Here is a 20709-nt window from a genome sequence, read left to right as displayed (position 1 = left end):
ATGGGTGGCTTGCATGTCACCATGGATACTGCAAGCTGCCCGATGGGGAGTCAGTGATCCAATGCTGCGTCCTAGGACGCAGGTCAGATCACTACTGAAGCAGGAGATGTCTGCTTTTAATAGACACCTCGTGGTGCATTACCATGCAACACTATGGTAGCAGTAGTGATAGCGACTCCCACCACATCTGAATGACCCTCTCTCTCTCTCTTATCCTTAGTAACTACAGTATATCTGCCTTTGCGATTTTCAGGAGTTAATGGCTACTACTCTCTACATAATCTCCAGTCTTCCCATCCTGACCCTTTATGTTAGTTCCTGCTCTGGGAGTTACCTCAGTTACTGATCTGTAATTCCCTGCTGATGTTATTTTCATATTTTTCAATTTATCTACGTAAAGGAAATGTGTAGCTTCCAAACATTTTCATCCTGTGCGACTAATCACATAGCTTTTATTTTTCACACATATGGATGTAAAGAAACATTCCAATAGAGCAAGTGTTCTTTATTAAGTAGAGTAAAATATAAGAATAAAATTGAATCAATAATATATTTAATAAGTATCCTATACCTGTTTCATATTCCATTCTTATTATATGTGTATAATTCTGATCATATTTAACTCTTTTTGTAGATGAAATGAAGTTCAAATAAGCTCAGATAATACTTTTTTTATAGTAGTTAATTAACTGAGATCAGGTTAAGAAAAGAGAAATGTCAGTGCTTAGTTTGGAAGCAGACAGATATCTTCCGGATCTATCAGGTCTGATTCGTCCAATGGCCCTCATTCCGAGTTGTTCGCTCGGAGTTTTTCATCGCATCGCAGTGAGAATTCTCTTAGTGCGCATGCGCAATGTTCGCACTGCGACTGCGCCAAGTAACTTTACTATGAAGAAAGTAAGTTTACTCACGGCATTTTCATCGCTCCGACGTTCGCATTGTGATTGACAGGAAATGGGTGTTACTGGGCGGATGCACGGCGTTTTAGGGGCGTGTGGCAGGAAACGCTACCGTTTCCGGAAAAAACGCAGGAGTGGCCGGAGAAACGGTGGGAGTGCCTGGGCGAACGCTGGGTGTGTTTATGACGTCAGCCAGGAACGAAAAGCACTGAACTGATCGCACAGGCAGAGTAAGTCTGAAGCTACTCAGAAACTGCTATCTCGTTTGTAATCGCAATATTGCGCCTACGTCGGTCGCAATTTTAAGTAGCTAAGATTCACTCCCAGTAGGCGGCGGCTTAGCGTGTGTAACTCTGCTACATTCGCCTTGCGAGCGAACAACTCGGAATGAGGGCCAATGATTGCAGTAATGTCGGTATATATTTCCACACATGAATCGGGACAGAAAGCTATGTTAAACATCAAATAAAGGCTGACCAGAATCATGTCTTTATGCATACAAACAGGGATTCACTTTTGACAGACAACCACCCCTCCCTTTTGCTATCATGCCTTATTTCCATCCACGCAATCAATGCTTTCTTCATCTACAGTATGGCCCTCATTCCGAGTTGATGGCTAGCTGCCGTTGTTCGCAGCGTAGCGATCAGGCAAAAAATTGGCACTTCTGCGCATGCGTATGGTGCGCACTCCGCACGCGCATCGTACTTTCACAAAAGCCGATGCAGTTTTACACAAGGTCTAGCGACGCTTTTCAGTCGCACTGCTGGCCGCAGAGTGATTGACAGGAAGTGGGTGTTTCTGGGAGGAAACTGACCGTTTTAGGGGAGTGTGTGAAAAAATGCAGGCGTGTCGCTTAAAAACGCAGGATTGGCTGGGGAAACGTAGGCGTGTCTGGCCGAACGCAGGGTGTGTTTGTGACGTCAAAACAGGAACTAAACAGTCTGAAGTGATCGCAAGCTAGGAGTAAGTCTCGAGCTACTCTTAAACTGCACAATCTTTTTTTGTAATTGCTGTGCGATCCTTTCGGTCGCACTTCTGCTAAGCTAAGATACACTCCCAGAGGGTGGCGGCTTAGCGTTTGCACGCTGCTAGAAGCAGCTAGCGAGCGAACAACTTGGAATGAGGGCCAATGTGCGTGTATAAAAAGTAATGGGCGCCTGATCTGACTGACAATGAAAGATTTGAATCACGCATGTTGGAAGCAGTTGTTTACTGTGTTATGGCTATATATATATATATATATATATATATATGCATTGGGTATAAAATGCCGGCAATCGGGATGCATCCTAATGTTTGAAATCCTGACAGGCAAAGGTAAGTATACTTACTTTCATCAATGGCCCCTAACCCTCCCCACCTCCCCGCAGCCTTATCCTATCCTTCTCCGGTGGCGCCTGAACCTAAACCCCCTCCCCGCAGCCTAAACCTAACCTTCCCTCCCCTGCAGCCTAACCCTAACACTCCCCAGGGGTGCCTAAACCTAAATCTCCCTATCCACACCCTAAACCTAGCCCCCCATTCCCACAGCCTATCCCTACTACTTGCATAGTGTAGCCATGGTTCTACACTATGCAGGGTGGCAATGACATGATGCAGTGGTCTTGAACGGTTATTTACTGACCGAGGTTGACGGACTGATAAGTTACCTTCTAAACCCCTTTTTAAGCATTTATATGAAAGTGTTGTTTAGGTATTACTGATACCACAATGGTTGAATATGATGTTTTGTGATTTTTTTATGCTGAGCCACCGTGACCTGCTATTCATTTTTTGAGTGCCCGACTAGGGTGAAAATAAAAGTATGTGTTTTTCTATGATGAACTGAGTGCCCTTTCATATATATATATATATATATATATATATATTCTCAAATTAATTTCATTTCCCACCAGGCCAGTGTAGGTACAGTAAACCACTGCTTCCTCTCACTTCCATTAGATTATGCCTCATATCAGTCATACTGTACCAACATTAATTGTAAGATTGCGGAGGCTGGCGGAAACTCTGGATTCCTGAGACAGGATTCAGCAATATAAGGGACGTTTGGTGTATATTCAATATTGTAAAAAATATTCTGTGGCGCCTTGTGATATCTTTTCCCTATCTTCTTTCGCTGGCGGAAACATAGTCAATCATTGAAATGAGTAGTGTGATCAGATTTATGCAGCTCAATGCATTGTGTTGTCACAGAGTTACATACTAGCTGCCTGCAGCTGAATATATTGTGATGTCACCGAGGAACTGTCTAGCTACCTGCAGCTGAATGTATTGTGATGTCACAAAGGTACATTTTAGCTGCTTACAGCTAAATACATTGTGATATCACAGAGGTTCTCTCTAGCTGCCTGCAGCTGAATGCATTGTGATGTCACAAATGTACACTTTAGCTGCTTACAGCTGAATGCATTGTGATGTCACAGAGGTACTGTCTAACTGCCTGCAGCTGAATGTATTGTGATGTCACAAAGGTACATTCTGGCTGCCTGCAGCTGAATACATTGGGATGTCACAGAGGACCATTCTAGCTGCCTACAGCTGAATACCTTGTGATGTCACAGAGGACTGTCTAACTGCCTGCAGCTGAATGTATTGTGATGTCACAAAGGTAAATTCTAGCTCTTTTGCGGTGACCAGTCGGGTCCAGAACAACCTAACTTTCCCTACCTTACTCCGGGCCACGGGAATTATTAAGAAATCACCAAGGTAAAACAAATAGAGAGAAGTGAATTATTAAAATACAAAAAAAATAATGAAAATCCGGTTTCCTCCGTCCCTTTTATTACACAATTCAACAGTAATACAAAGGTGGTGGAAAACATGATAAGAACTCACTGGCATATCCTTCTACTAGATGACGTATTACAACCAATACTGCCGACATAACCACAGATTATATACCGAAGGGCTAAGAATATAAAACAGACAATAGTTTCCAGCTCCTTAAGGAACAATAATCAGCAAATCTCTAAGAATACAAGAGGATATTTTCGATGTCTGAACTGCAAAGCATGTAAGAACAACAAAGAAAAATCCACTCAACCCATAACCACATTTACATCATTCACTACTGGAAGAAGCTATACAATTTTTGATCATCTCACTTGTGACACAGAAGGCATTATATATGTTGCCACTTGCCCGTGTGGACATCAGTATGTAGGCCAAACCAAAAGGAAGGCCAAAATTAGATTTGCAGAGCACATTTATAATGTAAAAAGAGGACTCACAACCCATAGCTTATCCAATCACTTCTTGGAGAAGCATAATAAAGATCCAACTGGGCTGACATTCTTCCCAATCCACAAAATGAAAAATAATTGGAGAGGAGGAGATCTGGTTACTGAACTTAAAAAAAATGAAAGCAAATGGATGTTCGAGCTCCAAACATTACAACCACGAAGTCATAACATCGATATTGAATTAAATGTCTTTTTATAGGAAATACTACTCATATTTCAAGTGTGGCACCTGTACTATTTTAAGAAATGATAATCTCCCCTTTTTAATATTTTCTTTCTAGCCATGCGGATCCCGCTGGTTTTTACAACTTTCAGACCGGAAGTGACCTTTTCCTGAATAAAGATTTTATGTATAAAAATACAGAGTTTTTAAATCAAATCCATCTTTGATAAAGTGCTGGAAAAGCATGAAACGCGTTGGTGGACAAGTGGAGACCTAGAAGGATGATATCAGCTACAGAACTGCAACCGGACGATTGCCGAGCGCAGCGTGACGTCACCCGCTCACACCGTCTCTCACCTCCCAGCTCCACGTCTCTCCCGCTGGACGCAGCGGCAGGGAGACGCTGATTCAACAACACGCCACGGACAGCCAGGTTCCATCAGGTTGAGGAATCCCGTGGCCCAGAGTAAGGTAGGGAAAGTTAGGTTGTTCTGGACCTGACCGGTCACCGCAAAAGAGCTCCAAAAGGAGCTGTAAACATCATATACTAACAAAATCCTTTTTTTCAGGTGCCACACATAATATTAGCGCTTGTTTTATGTATCCCAATATTATCTGTTTTTTTAACAAGCAGCTTATTTATAGCGCAGGAAACATCTTTTTCTTTATAAATTCTAGCTGCCTGCACCTAAATGCATTGTGATGTCACAAAGGTACATTCTGGCTGCTTACAGCTGAATAAATTGTGATGTCACAGAGGTACTGTCTAACTGCCCGCAGCTAAATGCATTGTGATGTCACAAAGGTACATTCTAGCTGCTCACAGCAGAATACATTGTGATATCACAGAGGTACTGTTTAACTGACGTCACAGAGGTACATTCTAGCTGCTTAAAGCTAAACACATTCTGATGCCACAGAGGTACTGTATAGCTGCCTGCAGCTGAATGCATTGTGATTTCACAAAGGTACATTCTAGCTGCCAACAGTTGAATACATTGTGATGTCACAGATACGGTACTGTATAGTAGAGATGAGCGCCGGAAATTTTTCGGGTTTTGTGTTTTGGTTTTGGGTTCGGTTCCGCGGCCGTGTTTTGGGTTCGACCGCGTTTTGGCAAAACCTCACCGAATTTTTTTTGTCGGATTCGGGTGTGTTTTGGATTCGGGTGTTTTTTTCAAAAAACACTAAAAAACAGCTTAAATCATAGAATTTGGGGGTCATTTTGATCCCAAAGTATTATTAACCTCAAAAACCATAATTTACACTCATTTTCAGTCTATTCTGAATACCTCACACCTCACAATATTATTTTTAGTCCTAAAATTTGCACCTAGGTCGCTGGATGACTAAGCTAAGCGACCCTAGTGGCCGACACAAACACCGGGCCCATCTAGGAGTGTCACTGCAGTGTCACGCAGGATTGCCCTTCCAAAAAACACTCCCCAAACAGCACAGAACGCAAAGAAAAAAAGAGGCGCAATGAGGTAGCTGTGTGAGTAAGATAAGCGACCCTAGTGGCCGACACAAACACCGGGCCCATCTAGGAGTGTCACTGCAGTGTCACGCAGGATGTCCCTTCCAAAAAACCCTCCCCAAACAGCACATGACGCAAAGAAAAAAAGAGGCGCAATGAGGTAGCTGTGTGAGTAAGATAAGCGACCCTAGTGGCCGACACAAACACCGGGCCCATCTAGGAGTGTCACTGCAGTGTCACGCAGGATGTCCCTTCCAAAAAACCCTCCCCAAACAGCACATGACGCAAAGAAAAAAAGAGGCGCAATGAGGTAGCTGTGTGAGTAAGATAAGCGACCCTAGTGGCCGACACAAACACCGGGCCCATCTAGGAGTGTCACTGCAGTGTCACGCAGGATGTCCCTTCCAAAAAACCCTCCCCAAACAGCACATGACGCAAAGAAAAAAAGAGGCGCAATGAGGTAGCTGTGTGAGTAAGATAAGCGACCCTAGTGGCCGACACAAACACCGGGCCCATCTAGGAGTGGCACTGCAGTGTCACGCAGGATGTCCCTTCCAAAAAACCCTCCCCAAACAGCACATGACGCAAAGAAAAAAAGAGGTGCAATGAGGTAGCTGTGTGAGTAAGATAAGCGACCCTAGTGGCCGACACAAACACCGGGCCCATCTAGGAGTGGCACTGCAGTGTCACGCAGGATGTCCCTTCCAAAAAACCCTCCCCAAACAGCACATGACGCAAAGAAAAATTAAAGAAAAAAGAGGTGCAAGATGGAATTGTCCTTGGGCCCTCCCACCCACCCTTATGTTGTATAAACAGGACATGCACACTTTAACCAACCCATCATTTCAGTGACAGGGTCTGCCACACGACTGTGACTGAAATGACGGGTTGGTTTGGACCCCCACCAAAAAAGAAGCAATTAATCTCTCCTTGCACAAACTGGCTCTACAGAGGCAAGATGTCCACCTCATCATCATCCTCCGATATATCACCGTGTACATCCCCCTCCTCACAGATTATCAATTCGTCCCCACTGGAATCCACCATCTCAGCTCCCTGTGTACTTTGTGGAGGCAATTGCTGCTGGTCAGTGTCTCCACGGAGGAATTGATTATAATTCATTTTAATGAACATCATCTTCTCCACATTTTCTGGATGTAACCTCGTACGCCGATTGCTGACAAGGTGAGCGGCGGCACTAAACACTCTTTCGGAGTACACACTTGTGGGAGGGCAACTTAGGTAGAATAAAGCCAGTTTGTGCAAGGGCCTCCAAATTGCCTCTTTTTCCTGCCAGTATAAGTACGGACTGTGTGACGTGCCTACTTGGATGCGGTCACTCATATAATCCTCCACCATTCTTTCAATGGTGAGAGAATCATATGCAGTGACAGTAGACGACATGTCCGTAATCGTTGTCAGGTCCTTCAGTCCGGACCAGATGTCAGCATCAGCAGTCGCTCCAGACTGCCCTGCATCACCGCCAGCGGGTGGGCTCGGAATTCTGAGCCTTTTCCTCGCACCCCCAGTTGCGGGAGAATGTGAAGGAGGAGATGTTGACAGGTCGCGTTCCGCTTGACTTGACAATTTTCTCACCAGCAGGTCTTTCAACCCCAGCAGACTTGTGTCTGCCGGAAAGAGAGATCCAAGGTAGGCTTTAAATCTAGGATCGAGCACGGTGGCCAAAATGTAGTGCTCTGATTTCAACAGATTGACCACCCGTGAATCCTTGTTAAGCGAATTAAGGGCTCCATCCACAAGTCCCACATGACTAGCGGAATCGCTCCGTGTTAGCTCCTCCTTCAATGTCTCCAGCTTCTTCTGCAAAAGCCTGATGAGGGGAATGACCTGACTCAGGCTGGCAGTGTCTGAACTGACTTCACGTGTGGCAAGTTCAAAGGGCATCAGAACCTTGCACAACGTTGAAATCATTCTCCACTGCACTTGAGACAGGTGCATTCCACCTCCTATATCGTGCTCAATTGTATAGGCTTGAATGGCCTTTTGCTGCTCCTCCAACCTCTGAAGCATATAGAGGGTTGAATTCCACCTCGTTACCACTTCTTGCTTCAGATGATGGCAGGGCAGGTTCAGTAGTTTTTGGTGGTGCTCCAGTCTTCTGTGCGTGGTGCCTGTACGCCGAAAGTGTCCCGCAATTCTTCTGGCCACCGACAGCATCTCTTGCACGCCCCTGTCGTTTTTTAAAAAATTCTGCACCACCAAATTCAAGGTATGTGCAAAACATGGGACGTGCTGGAATTTGCCCATATTTAATGCACACACAATATTGCTGGCGCTGTCCGATGCCACAAATCCACAGGAGAGTCCAATTGGGGTAAACCGGTGATACAAAGCGTAGCCTGCCTAGGAAAGAGTTGTCGTTTGCGAGATGCTGCTACTGGTGCCGCCGCTGCTGTTCTTGCGGCGGGAGTCCATACATCTACCCAGTGGGCTGTCACAGTCATATAGTCCTGACCCTGCCCTGCTCCACTTGTCCACATGTCCGTGGTTAAGTGGACATTGGGTACAGCTGCATTTTTTAGGACACTGGTGACTCTTTTTCTGAGGTCTGTGTACATTTTCGGTATCGCCTGCCTAGAGAAATGGAACCTAGATGGTATTTGGTACCGGGGACACAGTACCTCCAACAAGTCTCTAGTTGGCTCTGCAGTAATGATGGATATTGGAACCACGTTTCTCACCACCCAGGATGCCAAGGCCTCAGTTATCCGCTTTGCAGCAGGATGACTGCTGTGATATTTCATCTTCCTCGCAAAGGACTGTTGGACAGTCAATTGCTTACTGGAAGTAGTACAAGTGGTCTTCCGACTTCCCCTCTGGGATGACCATCGACTCCCAGCAGCAACAACAGCAGCGCCAGCAGCAGTAGGCGTTACACGCAAGGATGCATCGGAGGAATCCCAGGCAGGAGAGAACTCGTCAGAATTGCCAGTGACATGGCCTGCAGGACTATTGGCATTCCAGGGGAAGGAGGAAATTGACACTGAGGGAGTTGGTGGTGGGGTGGTTTGCGTGAGCTTGGTTACAAGAGGAAGGGATTTACTGGTCAGTGGACTGCTTCCGCTGTCGCCCAAAGTTTTTGAACTTGTCACTGACTTATTATGAATGCGCTGCAGGTGACGTATAAGGGAGGATGTTCCGAGGTGGTTAACGTCCTTACCCCTACTTATTACAGCTTGACAAAGGCAACACACGGCTTGACAAATGTTGTCCGCATTTCTGGTGAAATACTTCCACACCGAAGAGCTGATTTTTTTGGTATTTTCACCAGGCATGTCAACGGCCCTATTCCTCCCACGGACAACAGGTGTCTCCCCGGGTGCCTGACTTAAACAAACCACCTCACCATCAGAATCCTCCTTGTCAATTTCCTCCCCAGCGCCAGCAACACCCATATCCTCCTCATCCTGGTGTACTTCAACACTGACATTTTCAATCTGACTATCAGGAACTGGACTGCGGGTGCTCCTTCCAGCACTTGCAGGGGGCGTGCACATGGTGGAAGGCGCATGCTCTTCACGTCCAGTGTTGGGAAGGTCAGGCATCGCAACCGACACAATTGGACTCTCCTTGTGGATTTGGGATTTCGAAGAACGCACAGTTCTTTGCGGTGCTTTTGCCAGCTTGAGTCTTTTCAGTTTTCTAGCGAGAGGCTGAGTGCTTCCATCCTCCTGTGAAGCTGAACCACTAGCCATGAACATAGGCCAGGGCCTCAGCCGTTCCTTGCCACTCCGTGTGGTAAATGGCATATTGGCAAGTTTACGCTTCTCCTCCGACAATTTTATTTTTGGTTTTGGAGTCCTTTTTTTACTGATATTTGGTGTTTTGGATTTGACATGCTCTGTACTATGCCATTGGGCATCGGCCTTGGCAGACGACGTTGCTGGCATTTCATCGTCTCGGCCATGACTAGTGGCAGCAGCTTCAGCACGAGGTGGAAGTGGATCTTGATCTTTCCCTAATTTTGGAACCTCAACATTTTTGTTCTCCATATTTTAATAGGCACAACTAAAAGGCACCTCAGGTAAACAATGGAGATGGATGGATACTAGTATACAATTATGGATGGACTGCCGAGTGCCGACACAGAGGTAGCTACAGCCGTGGACTACCGTACTGTGTCTGCTGCTAATATAGACTGGATGATTGATAATGAGATGAAATCAATATATATATGTATGTATATATAATATCACTAGTACTGCAGCCGGACAGGTAGATAATATATTTATTAGGTATTGGTAATGATGACTGATGACGGACCTGCTGGACACTGTCAGCTCAGCAGCACCGCAGACTGCTACAGTAAGCTACTATACTATAGTAGTATGTACAAAGAAGAAAGAAAAAAAAAACCACGGGTAGGTGGTATACAATATTATATATATATATATATATATATATATATATATATTATATACAATTATATATATATTAAACTGGTGGTGATTGATTATTAAACTGGTGGTCAGGTCACGTTGCAACTTGCAACTAGTACTCCGAGTCCTAAGCAGACAATCACAAAATATATTATTATACTGGTGGTCAGTGTGGTCACAACAATGGCAGTGTGGCACTGACTCTGGCAGCAAAAGTGTGCACTGTACGTTATATGTACTCCTGAGTCCTGCTCTCAGACTCTAACTGCTCCCCACTGTCAGTGTCTCCCCCACAAGTCAGATAATACACTTACAGTCACACTATCTAATCTATAAATATCACTTCAGCAAGTAGCATAGTAGTATACAGTATAGTAGTACTCCTCCTAATAATGCTCCCCAAAATACTGTGTCTCTCTCTTCTCTAAACGGAGAGGACGCCAGCCACGTCCTCTCCCTATGACTCTATAAATATCACTTCAGCAAGTAGTAGAGTAGTATACAGTATAGTAGTACTCCTCCTAATAATGCTCCCCAAAATACTGTGTATCTCTCTTCTCTAAACGGAGAGGACGTCAGCCACGTCCTCTCCCTATGACTCTATAAATATCACTTCAGCAAGTAGTAGAGTAGTATACAGTATAGTAGTACTCCTCCTAATAATGCTCCCCAAAATACTGTGTCTCTCTCTTCTCTAAACGGAGAGGACGCCAGCCACGTCCTCTCCCCCTATGACTCTATAATATCACTTCAGCAAGTAGTATAGTAGTATACAGTATAGTAGTACTCCTCCTAATAATGCTCCCCAAAATACTGTGTCTCTCTCTTCTCTAAACGGAGAGGACGCCAGCCACGTCCTCTCCCTATGACTCTATAAATATCACTTCAGCAAGTAGTAGAGTAGTATACAGTATAGTAGTACTCCTCCTAATAATGCTCCCCAAAATAGTATACTGTGTCTCTCTCTTCTCTAAACGGAGAGGACGCCAGCCACGTCCTCTCCCTATGACTCTATAAATATCACTTCAGCAAGTAGTATACAGTATAGTAGTACTCCTCCTAATAATGCTCCCCAAAATACTGTGTCTCTCTCTTCTCTAAACGGAGAGGACGCCAGCCACGTCCTCTCCCTATGACTCTATAAATATCACTTCAGCAAGTAGTAGAGTAGTATACAGTATAGTAGTACTCCTCCTAATAATGCTCCCCAAAATACTGTGTCTCTCTCTTCTCTAAACGGAGAGGACGCCAGCCACGTCCTCTCCCTATGACTCTATAAATATCACTTCAGCAAGTAGTAGAGTAGTATACAGTATAGTAGTACTCCTCCTAATAATGCTCCCCAAAATACTGTGTCTGAGTAGTATACAGTATAGTAGTACTCCTCCTAATAATGCTCCCCAAAATACTGTGTCTCTCTCTCTTCTCTAAACGGAGAGGACGCCAGCCACGTCCTCTCCCTATGACTCTATAAATATCACTTCAGCAAGTAGTAGAGTAGTATACAGTATAGTAGTACTCCTCCTAATAATGCTCCCCAAAATACTGTGTCTGAGTAGTATACAGTATAGTAGTACTCCTCCTAATAATGCTCCCCAAAATACTGTGTCTCTCTCTTCTCTAAACGGAGAGGACGCCAGCCACGTCCTCTCCCTATGACTCTATAAATATCACTTCAGCAAGTAGTATAGTAGTATACAGTATAGTAGTACTTCTCCTAATAATGCTCCCCAAAATAGTATACTGTGTCTCTCTCTTCTCTAAACGGAGAGGACGCCAGCCACGTCCTCTCCCTATGACTCTATAAATATCACTTCAGCAAGTAGTATAGTAGTATACAGTATAGTAGTACTCCTCCTAATAATGCTCCCCAAAATACTGTGTCTCTCTCTTCTCTAAACGGAGAGGACGCCAGCCACGTCCTCTCCCTATGACTCTCAATGCACGTGTGAAAATGGCTGCGACGCGCGGCTCCTTATATAGAATCCGAGTCTCGCGAGAATCCGACAGCGGGATGATGACGTTCGGGCGTGCTCGGGTTAACCGAGCAAGGCGGGAGGATCCGAGCCTGCTCGGACCCGTGAAAAAAGGCTGAAGTTCGGGCGGGTTCGGATTCAGAGGAACCGAACCCGCTCATCCCTACTGTATAGCTGCCTGCAGCTGAATGCATTGTAATGTTACAGTGGTACTGTCTATCTGCCTGCCTTTGAATACATTGTGATGTCACAGTGGTGCTGTCTAGCTTCCTGCAGCTGAATGCATTGTGATGTCACAAAGGTACATTCTAGCTGCTTACAGCTGAATACATTGTGATGTCACAGAGGACTGTCTAGCTGCCTGCAGCTGAATACATTGTGATGTCACAGAGGTACTGTCTAGCTTCCTGCAGCTGAATGCATTGTGATGTCACAAAGGTACATTCTGGCTGCTTACAGCTGAATAAATTGTGATGTCACAGAGGTACTGTCTAACTGCCTGCAGCTGAATGCATTGTGATGTCACAAAGGTACATTCTAGCTGCTCACAGCAGAATACATTGTGATATCACAGAGGTACTGTTTAACTGATATCACAGAGGTACTGTTTAACTGACGTCACAGAGGTACATTCTAGCCACTTACAGCTGAACACATTGTGATGTCACAGAGGTACTGCCTAGCTTCCTGCAGCTGAATGCATTGTGATTTCACAAAGGTACATTCTAGCTGTCTACAGCTGAATACATTGTGATGTCACAGAGGTACTGTCTAGCTGCCTGCAGCTGAATGCTTTGTGATCTCACAAAGGTACATTCTAGCTGCCTACAGCTGAATACATTGTGATGTCATAGAGATACAGTACTGTCTAGCTGCCTGCCTCTGAATACATTGTGATATCACAGAGGTACTGTCTAGCTTCCTGCAGCTGAATGCATTGTGATGTCACAAGGTACATTGTAGCTGCCTACAGCAGAATACATTGTGATGTCACAGAGGTACTGTCTAGATGCCTGCAGCTGAATGCATTGTGATCCCACGAAGGTAAATTCTAGCTGCCTACAGCTGAATACATTGTGATGTCAAAAAGGTACATTCTAGCTGCTCACAGCAGAATACACTGTGATGTCACAGAGGTACAGGGGTAACAGTTTTGGAAAAGGATTTGGGGATACACATTGATCATAAACTTAATAACCGTATACAATTTCAAAGCACAGTAAAGAAGGCAAGTAAGGTGTTAACATGCATAAAACGGGGAATTGAGACAAGGGACAAGGATGTAATTCTGCCGCTGTACAAATCATTGGTACACCTGCACCTGGAATATTGTGTTCAGTTTTGGCCACCACTGTATAAAAAAAGATATCGGTGAACTCGAGAGGGTTCAAAGGCGAGCTACTAAATTGATTAAAGGGTTTGAGGGACTGGATTACGAGGAAAGGTTTACTAGGTTGAATATGTATACACTGGAAAAGAGGGGTCTAAGAGGAGACATTATTAATGTCTTCAAATATGTAAAGGGGCACTACAAAGAGTTATCAGAGGAATTATTTATTAAAAGAACTCTGTATAGGACATGTGGGCACTCACTGAGGCGGGAGGAGAGAAAATTCTGCACGCAACAGAGGAAAGGGTTCTTCACTCTTAGGGCAATAAGGATTTGGAATTCCTTGCCAGGGAAGGTGGTAATGGTGGACTCTGTAAATGCATTTAAAAGGGGAATGGATGAATTTCTGATTGAAAATGATATCCGAGGTTACAACACTTAAAATATTGAAGTTGTTAATCCGGGTGTAACGTGATTTGTAGTTGTTAACTAGTCATAAAACATTCTTCAGCAGGTACATTAAAATCAACTCAACTTAATACAATATACAGGTTGAACGCGATGGGCATTTTGCCTCTTTTCAACCTTGAATACTGAATGCATTTTGATCCCACAAAGGTAAATTCTAGCTGCCTACAGCAGAACACATTGTGATGTCACAGAGGTACTGTCTAGATGACTGCAGCTGAATGCATTTTGATCCCACAAAGGTAAATTCTAGCTGCTTACAGCTGAATACATTGTGATGTCACAGAGGTAAGGGCCGTATTCACGGCCCAATTTGGGAAGAGATGTGTGCTGAGCAAACCGCTCAGCAAACATCTCTCCCCCACTCAGCACAGCGCGATGTGTGCTGAGTGTGCGGGGGGAGACGGGGGTGCGCTCCTTTCACCCAGTGGGTGAAATGAGCGACCTGCTAGATTGAGCCTGCATGCAGGCCAATCTAGCACCAGCGATAGCGATGCGCGGAGCTGCGTATCGCTATCGCTGTGTGGGGTACACATGGAGAGATCATGCTTAAAATCTAAGCAATCTAGTCAGATTGCTTAGATTTTAAGCAGCGATCGCTCCGTGAGTACCCCCCTGTACGGACTAACTGATGCCATAAAGGTATATTCTTGCTGCCTACAGCTGAATACATTGTGATGTCACAGAGGTACTGTCTAGCTGCCTGCAGGTGAATATATTGTGATATCACAGAGGTACTGTCTAGCTGCCTGCAGGTGAATATATTGTGATATCACAGAGGTACTGTCTATCTTCCTGCAGTTGAATGGATTGTGATGTCACAAAAGTACATTCTAGCTACTAACAGCAGAATACATTGTGATGTCACAGACTAACTGTCGAACTGATGTCACAGATGTACATTAGAGCTGTCTACAGCTGAATACATTGTGATGTCACAGAGGTACGGTCTAGTTGCCTGCAGCTGAATGCATTGTGATCTCACAAAGGTACATTCAAGCTTCCTACAGCTGAATGAATTGTGATGTCACAGAGGTAATGTCTAACTGCCTGCAGCTGAATACATTGTGATGTCACAGAGGTACATACTAGCTGGTTACAGCAGAATACATTTGTGATACCCCAACTATGCACTGCGGCTGTACAATAATCCTCCGCCTTGGATGGATATAATATTGCTTGTGCTGGCTGGTGTGACAGTTGGAGGTCACATGCTGCTCCAGAGAGAGGCTGCTTTATGCTGGCTAGTGTGACAGTCTGCGGCAGTTGGAGCATCCACATACCCTCCAACGTGACCCGCCCCACTAGGTACAAAATGCTCTGTTTCTGGACTTCCCTCTTAATTTCTTATTGCCATCACCTGTGAAGAAACAGCTTTCTTATCATTTAACTAGTTCAACACAGGTGATGGAAATCATAAATTAAGAGGGAAGTCCAGAAACAGAGCATTTTGTACCTAGTGGGGCGGGTCATGTTGGAGGGTCTGCATCCACCTTAGGTGAGAGGATGTAGAGGGGAGTGGTGAGGCAGCTCATCCCCTGGAAATGAGCAGTGAGCAGCCATTTTGAGAATGGAGAGAGAGGAAAGAGATGTATTGCAGCTTACTGGGTGTTTTCCATGGTCCCAGCATTTCATTCCAGTGAATCAGTCGCCTGATCATCATGCCCACATCCTGTGTGTCCCCTTGGCTTCCATTGGCTGTGTGAAGGAGGCAGTGCTAAACGGGGGCAGAGCAGCCAGGTAGCTGAGCAGATCACTAGGAGTGTAGTAAGTGACACTGCACAAGCCACTATTACAGCACTCATCACAGCTGTACAGAAATTTCTGCTTTAAGTTGCATAAGTGACTGGATGCTGCTAACATGAGCAACTTAGACTCTGTCAGCTGCTTAAGTAAACTAAATAGTTACAGCTTGAATTAGCAACCGGCTACTTGAAACGGAGAGTCCACTCAGCAAAGTGCAGCTGATTACCAGTAACTGATAGCTGCAGCCATAGACTAGTGATTAAAGGCACTAGGGTCGGATTGGGATGGAAAACGAACCTGGAAAATTTATGGAAACAAAGATAATGGAGGTACGGTCTGATAAGGGTTTGGGGTCTGTTGAGGGGGCGGGATCCCTTTACATAGGGCCTGATTGTACGCAATTGTGTCCTTCCTTGTGTCTTTTGCTGCAGTTGTGTCTGTGACCAGGGGCGGATTGGGAACTAAGAGTGTCCCTGTAAAGTTTTGTAGAAGTGGCCTGACATGGGCAGCACAAGAGGTATAACCTACCATGGCAGCGTCACTGGATGGCAGAGTTGCTGTACAGCAGAGATGGAAAAACAGAATGAATGGGGAACAATGGATTGTACTGCGGTGGGCTGCCTGTCGTCAGGGGTGTGATCACATGACAACATAAAAAATAGTCCCCACAGTCATGTCGGCCTACCAGGAATCTTCCTGGTGAGCACTATGGCCAATCCGCCACTGAAAGGCACAGCCAGATCTGGCAACTCAATTATCAAAGGGTGTAGTACGTTTCCCTGGTGCTTGGGATTGGGCGCCCAGCATACCGGCGCCGGGATCCTGACCGTTGGAATGCCGGCAGCATAACGAGCGCAATAGAGCCCCTTGCAGGCTCGCTATGCAGCCACTCTGCGGGCACAGTGGTCCGCTATGCGTGCCATGCTATTTATTCTCCCTCCAGGGGTGTCATGGACACCCCAAGAGAGCGAATACTTGTCGTATACCAGTGGTCGCGAATCCGGCGTCGGTTAGGTGAGTGCCGGGATCCCTACTGCCGGTATATCAAGTGCCACCCTTACCAAAGGCTACTGCCTAGAGAGGCAAGGATGTCAGTGACAGCTTTCTGTAAGGGAACAAAGTTTTGAAGCCATCAGGTTACCTTTCAATGGGCTATTGCCAGTAGATATATAAAGTTGAGAAACTGCAGGAATTAGGGGTCTATTTACTAAGCCTTGGATGGAGATAAAGTCAGTGGAGATAAAGTGCCAGCCAATTGGCTCCTAACTGCCATTTTTCAAACACAGTTGGTGGCATGACAGGAGCTTATTGGCTGGTTCTTTATTTCCAGTGACTTTATCTCCATCCAAGCATAGCAAATAGATCCTTAAGTCACCAGGACAATAAAATCCTTAATACCTCTTTCTATCGCACAAATAACACAGAATATTGCCAAGTCGACATGGGTTGAGGTGCGGTGTGAAAGGGGTATGTTAGAATTTCCCGGGTTGTCAGACCCGTTCACTCTATAGGGAGAGGTGCTGCTATAGGGTCAGGTGGCCATTGGAGATGATCTAATCTCCAGGTGCTGCCTCCCAGTGCTTAAAGTAGTCCTAGAGAGCTGGTGGAACTCACCCCCCCACCCCTCAAAGTTGTGTAATAAAGTGATTGTGCATGCCTGCTGCAAAAAGGGGTGTGGTCTCAAAAGGGGCATGGTCACCCAATAGTATTCCCAATTCAAATTACGTGGCACAGTAGCACAGGTTTATTCACATTACACCACATAGTAGTGTCCCTTATTCCTGGTATGACACACATTAGTGCCCATTATACATAAAGCCCACGGCAGTAGCACCCAAAATACACATAATGCCCACAGCAGTAGTGCCCCTTATACAATGCCCTCAGTAGTAGAGCCCCTTATGCAATGCCCACTGTAGTGGTAGTGCCCACAGTTGTAGTGCCCCTTATGTAGAGCCCACTGTATTGGTGCCCCTTATACTGTGCCCCCATTAGTAGTGCCCCTTATGTCCCCAGGAGTGAGGCCCCTTATTAAATGCCCCTATGCAATGCCCCCATGTAGTATTGCCCCTAGTAGTAATGCCCCCCAGTAGTTATGTCCCCTGTAGTTATGCCCCCAGTAGATATGCCCCCTGTAGATATGCCTGCTGTAGTTATGCCCCCAGTAGATATGCCCCCTGTAGTTATGCCCCCAGTAGTTATACCCCCTGTAGTTATGCCCCTAGTAGATATGCCCCCAGTAGTTTTGCCCCCACTAGATATCCACTAGATATGCCCCCAGCTGGTTTGCTCCCACTAGATATGCCCCCAGCTTGTTTGCCCCCACTAGATATGCCCCCAGCTGGTTTGCCCCCCCTAGATATGCCCCAGTTGGTCACCCCCCCCAGCAGCACCGCATATATACACACACACACACACACACACACACAATAAACACAATACTCAACAGCCCCGCTCCAGCTTCTGGACCGCTGCTGACCTCCGCCTGGTGCCCACTCCTCGGAACTATGGGAGAGATATCATGATGTCTCTCCCATAGTGCACTCTGCGGGACTCAGAAGCCGGAGCTCAGCAGTGAGCTCCTGCACCGGAATTTGCCTGGCATCCGCTGAGACTGTGTAACACAGTCTCAGCGGGCGCCCGGCATTTCCCTGGGTTAGGTGAGCCGGAGGAGGCGGAACTGCATTCCGGTTCCAGACGGAACAGATGAAGAGCAGTTCCGGCTCACTTTAACCTCTGCTGCCTCCACACACGCCACCACACACGTCCCACCTTTGTGATGTGAAAGCGGTATTAGCGTTATGGCTGCTGCTCAAATAAAGGAGAATTGTAACATTGTAAACTGACTGTCTACTGATAAAGCCTACAGATTTACCCTATATTAAACACTATAAAAGGTTAAGAGACACAGTACGCAATTGGCGCACGAGGTACCGTAAGGGTACACCCTTAGCGTAGCGGACGCTGTATCGGGAGCGAGCCGCTCGAGGGACACAAACGCTCGCGAGAATACGCTGTTGGTATCAAGCACACCATAGGCTGCCGATTACCGTAATGATACGCTACCAGCGTAGCGGACGCTCGAGACCACGAGGAGATCACAAGCGGCGCTGACGCTCACAGAATTAAACCTTAATAAATATACCTCAAAGAATGTACTTATACTGTAAACCTTTATGCAGTGATAATGTGTAGATGCAACGCAATGTAACCTTGTTAGTTTAAAAGCTGTATGAGCGACTGAGACGCTCAGAGAACCCTTAGAAATATAATAAACACTCAAATACCGGTCTAAGGTTCTAACACCTTTAAGAGAGAGAATGAACGTTCAATTGCAAAAGAATATACAGTACAGTTTATACACTACCAGGTTAACATAAATATCTAACAGAATTACTACACGTTAAAATACAATAGCAACACTATTACATTTAAGGGGAAGGAGAGAGAGAATGGCTTACAACAAATAGGAGGTAAAATGGCTGCAGAGAACTTACGCACAAGGGGAAACAATCGCAAGCGCCTTTCTGGATATCCAGCTCCCGATTATCAGTGCTGAGAACCGTTGAGAAGAGTAGAGTGGAGCTGGCCCAGGTCGGCTTGTCTTTATATACACTTACACACAGTACAGTACAATGGTCCCTACATTCTTATTGTTCATTGGACACAGGAATCCGTCTCCGCATTATAACGAAAGGTCATAGGTTGGTTCATACAGGTGGGCTGTGACTATTTCAAACTCCTCAAGTGGGAGGGAAACTCAGGTTTCCCGCCGCATGGGTAATAAACTGCAAATATAGTAAATGTCCATAAACTTCTTATAGTCATAACTATACGCACGAGCGATTAATCCGTTTCTAACCAACACCGGAATATTGCTAATTATATACCCTTCCGATGGATACTAAACACCACTGTGTAACCCCTGTCTGACCCTTCGTATCAAACAAAGAGGGATCTCTTTGACTCTGAACATGCTACATTAACTAAACTTTCAGATTCTATCAACGGGACCATAATCTACAAAATACATTATATGACTAAAATATGTAACGATTGAGTTGCCCGCTAGATGCACACAAACTCTACCGTAAATGCACATACCGTGCGCCTGCGAGTGCACGCGACTGCGAGTATATGCACGCACGGGAGGGCTCATGCACGTGCAGCGGGCACACGCATGAGGTGCATATATGGCAATGTGCAGCGTGATATTTTTCTGACTTTGACAGTCCACCCTTTGGCAGTCACCAATAACTGCCACTTCCTAAAACAGTTCAAAAAGAGAAAAATATATGTCATGTATAATACATTTCTATGATTGGGTAAGGGAGAAGAGAAGAAGGTGGAAAAAAGGTATGACCTAGTGAGATAGTAGAAGCATGTATGTATAAGTCCATGTTTGAGGGGTCATGTATCATCGTGCCGAACGTGTTTTAAATCAAGCTTCGAGGTATTGCGAAGTATACATTTGAATTCCTTCTTATCCCGTGGTACGGGTCTGTGGATGGGCTGTCAAACTTTACCGAGCTCTTTTCGGCTTTTGGTTGCAACAAAATGGGGGAGCACATTTTAGTTGATGATACATGAATGGGGGGGATATGTGGGTGCTGATATCTGTGCCTATATTCCCTATCGACTATGTGTGTCATTACCTGAAGGTTGTAGAGATGAAGATAAGGAGCAATTATGGTAAATGCAGTCATAAACTATGTGAGTTTAATATACATTTGTTGATTGAAGTCTTGTCTGGTGTCTTGTCTGGTGTCTTGTCTTGATGTACATGTTGACTGTAGTCTCCCGATGCTTTTGCTATAATTGCTTGAGCAAAAAGCTTTCTCAATGTCCATAGACTTACAAAAGTGTTGGGCTATCGTAAAATTTTAAAATCGCTAGGGATATTGGGGGTCTATGGCATTGTCCATCAATGGTCTGTGTAAAAGGTTGTCAAATTCTTCTTCCAAGCGGATGTCTTTTTACCTTGGAGGAAAACAAAGGAGAAAAC

General features: G+C 45.3%; 1 protein-coding gene across 1 annotated transcript in view; it reads left to right on the top strand.

The window, feature by feature from the left end:
• LOC134998387 (uncharacterized) overlaps positions 1 to 20709 on the top strand; it is a 61258-nt gene that overhangs the window by 21140 nt on the left and 19409 nt on the right. Inside the window, exon 2 of the mRNA XM_063951362.1 lies at positions 15970 to 16033. Coding sequence (XP_063807432.1) covers positions 15970 to 16033 — 64 coding nt within the window. The remainder of the gene's footprint in view (positions 1 to 15969; positions 16034 to 20709) is intronic.

The sequence above is a fragment of the Pseudophryne corroboree genome, chromosome 1 (assembly GCF_028390025.1).
Source record: "Pseudophryne corroboree isolate aPseCor3 chromosome 1, aPseCor3.hap2, whole genome shotgun sequence".
NCBI lineage: Eukaryota > Metazoa > Chordata > Amphibia > Anura > Myobatrachidae > Pseudophryne > Pseudophryne corroboree.
This window is presented reverse-complemented; position numbering and strand designations above follow the sequence as displayed.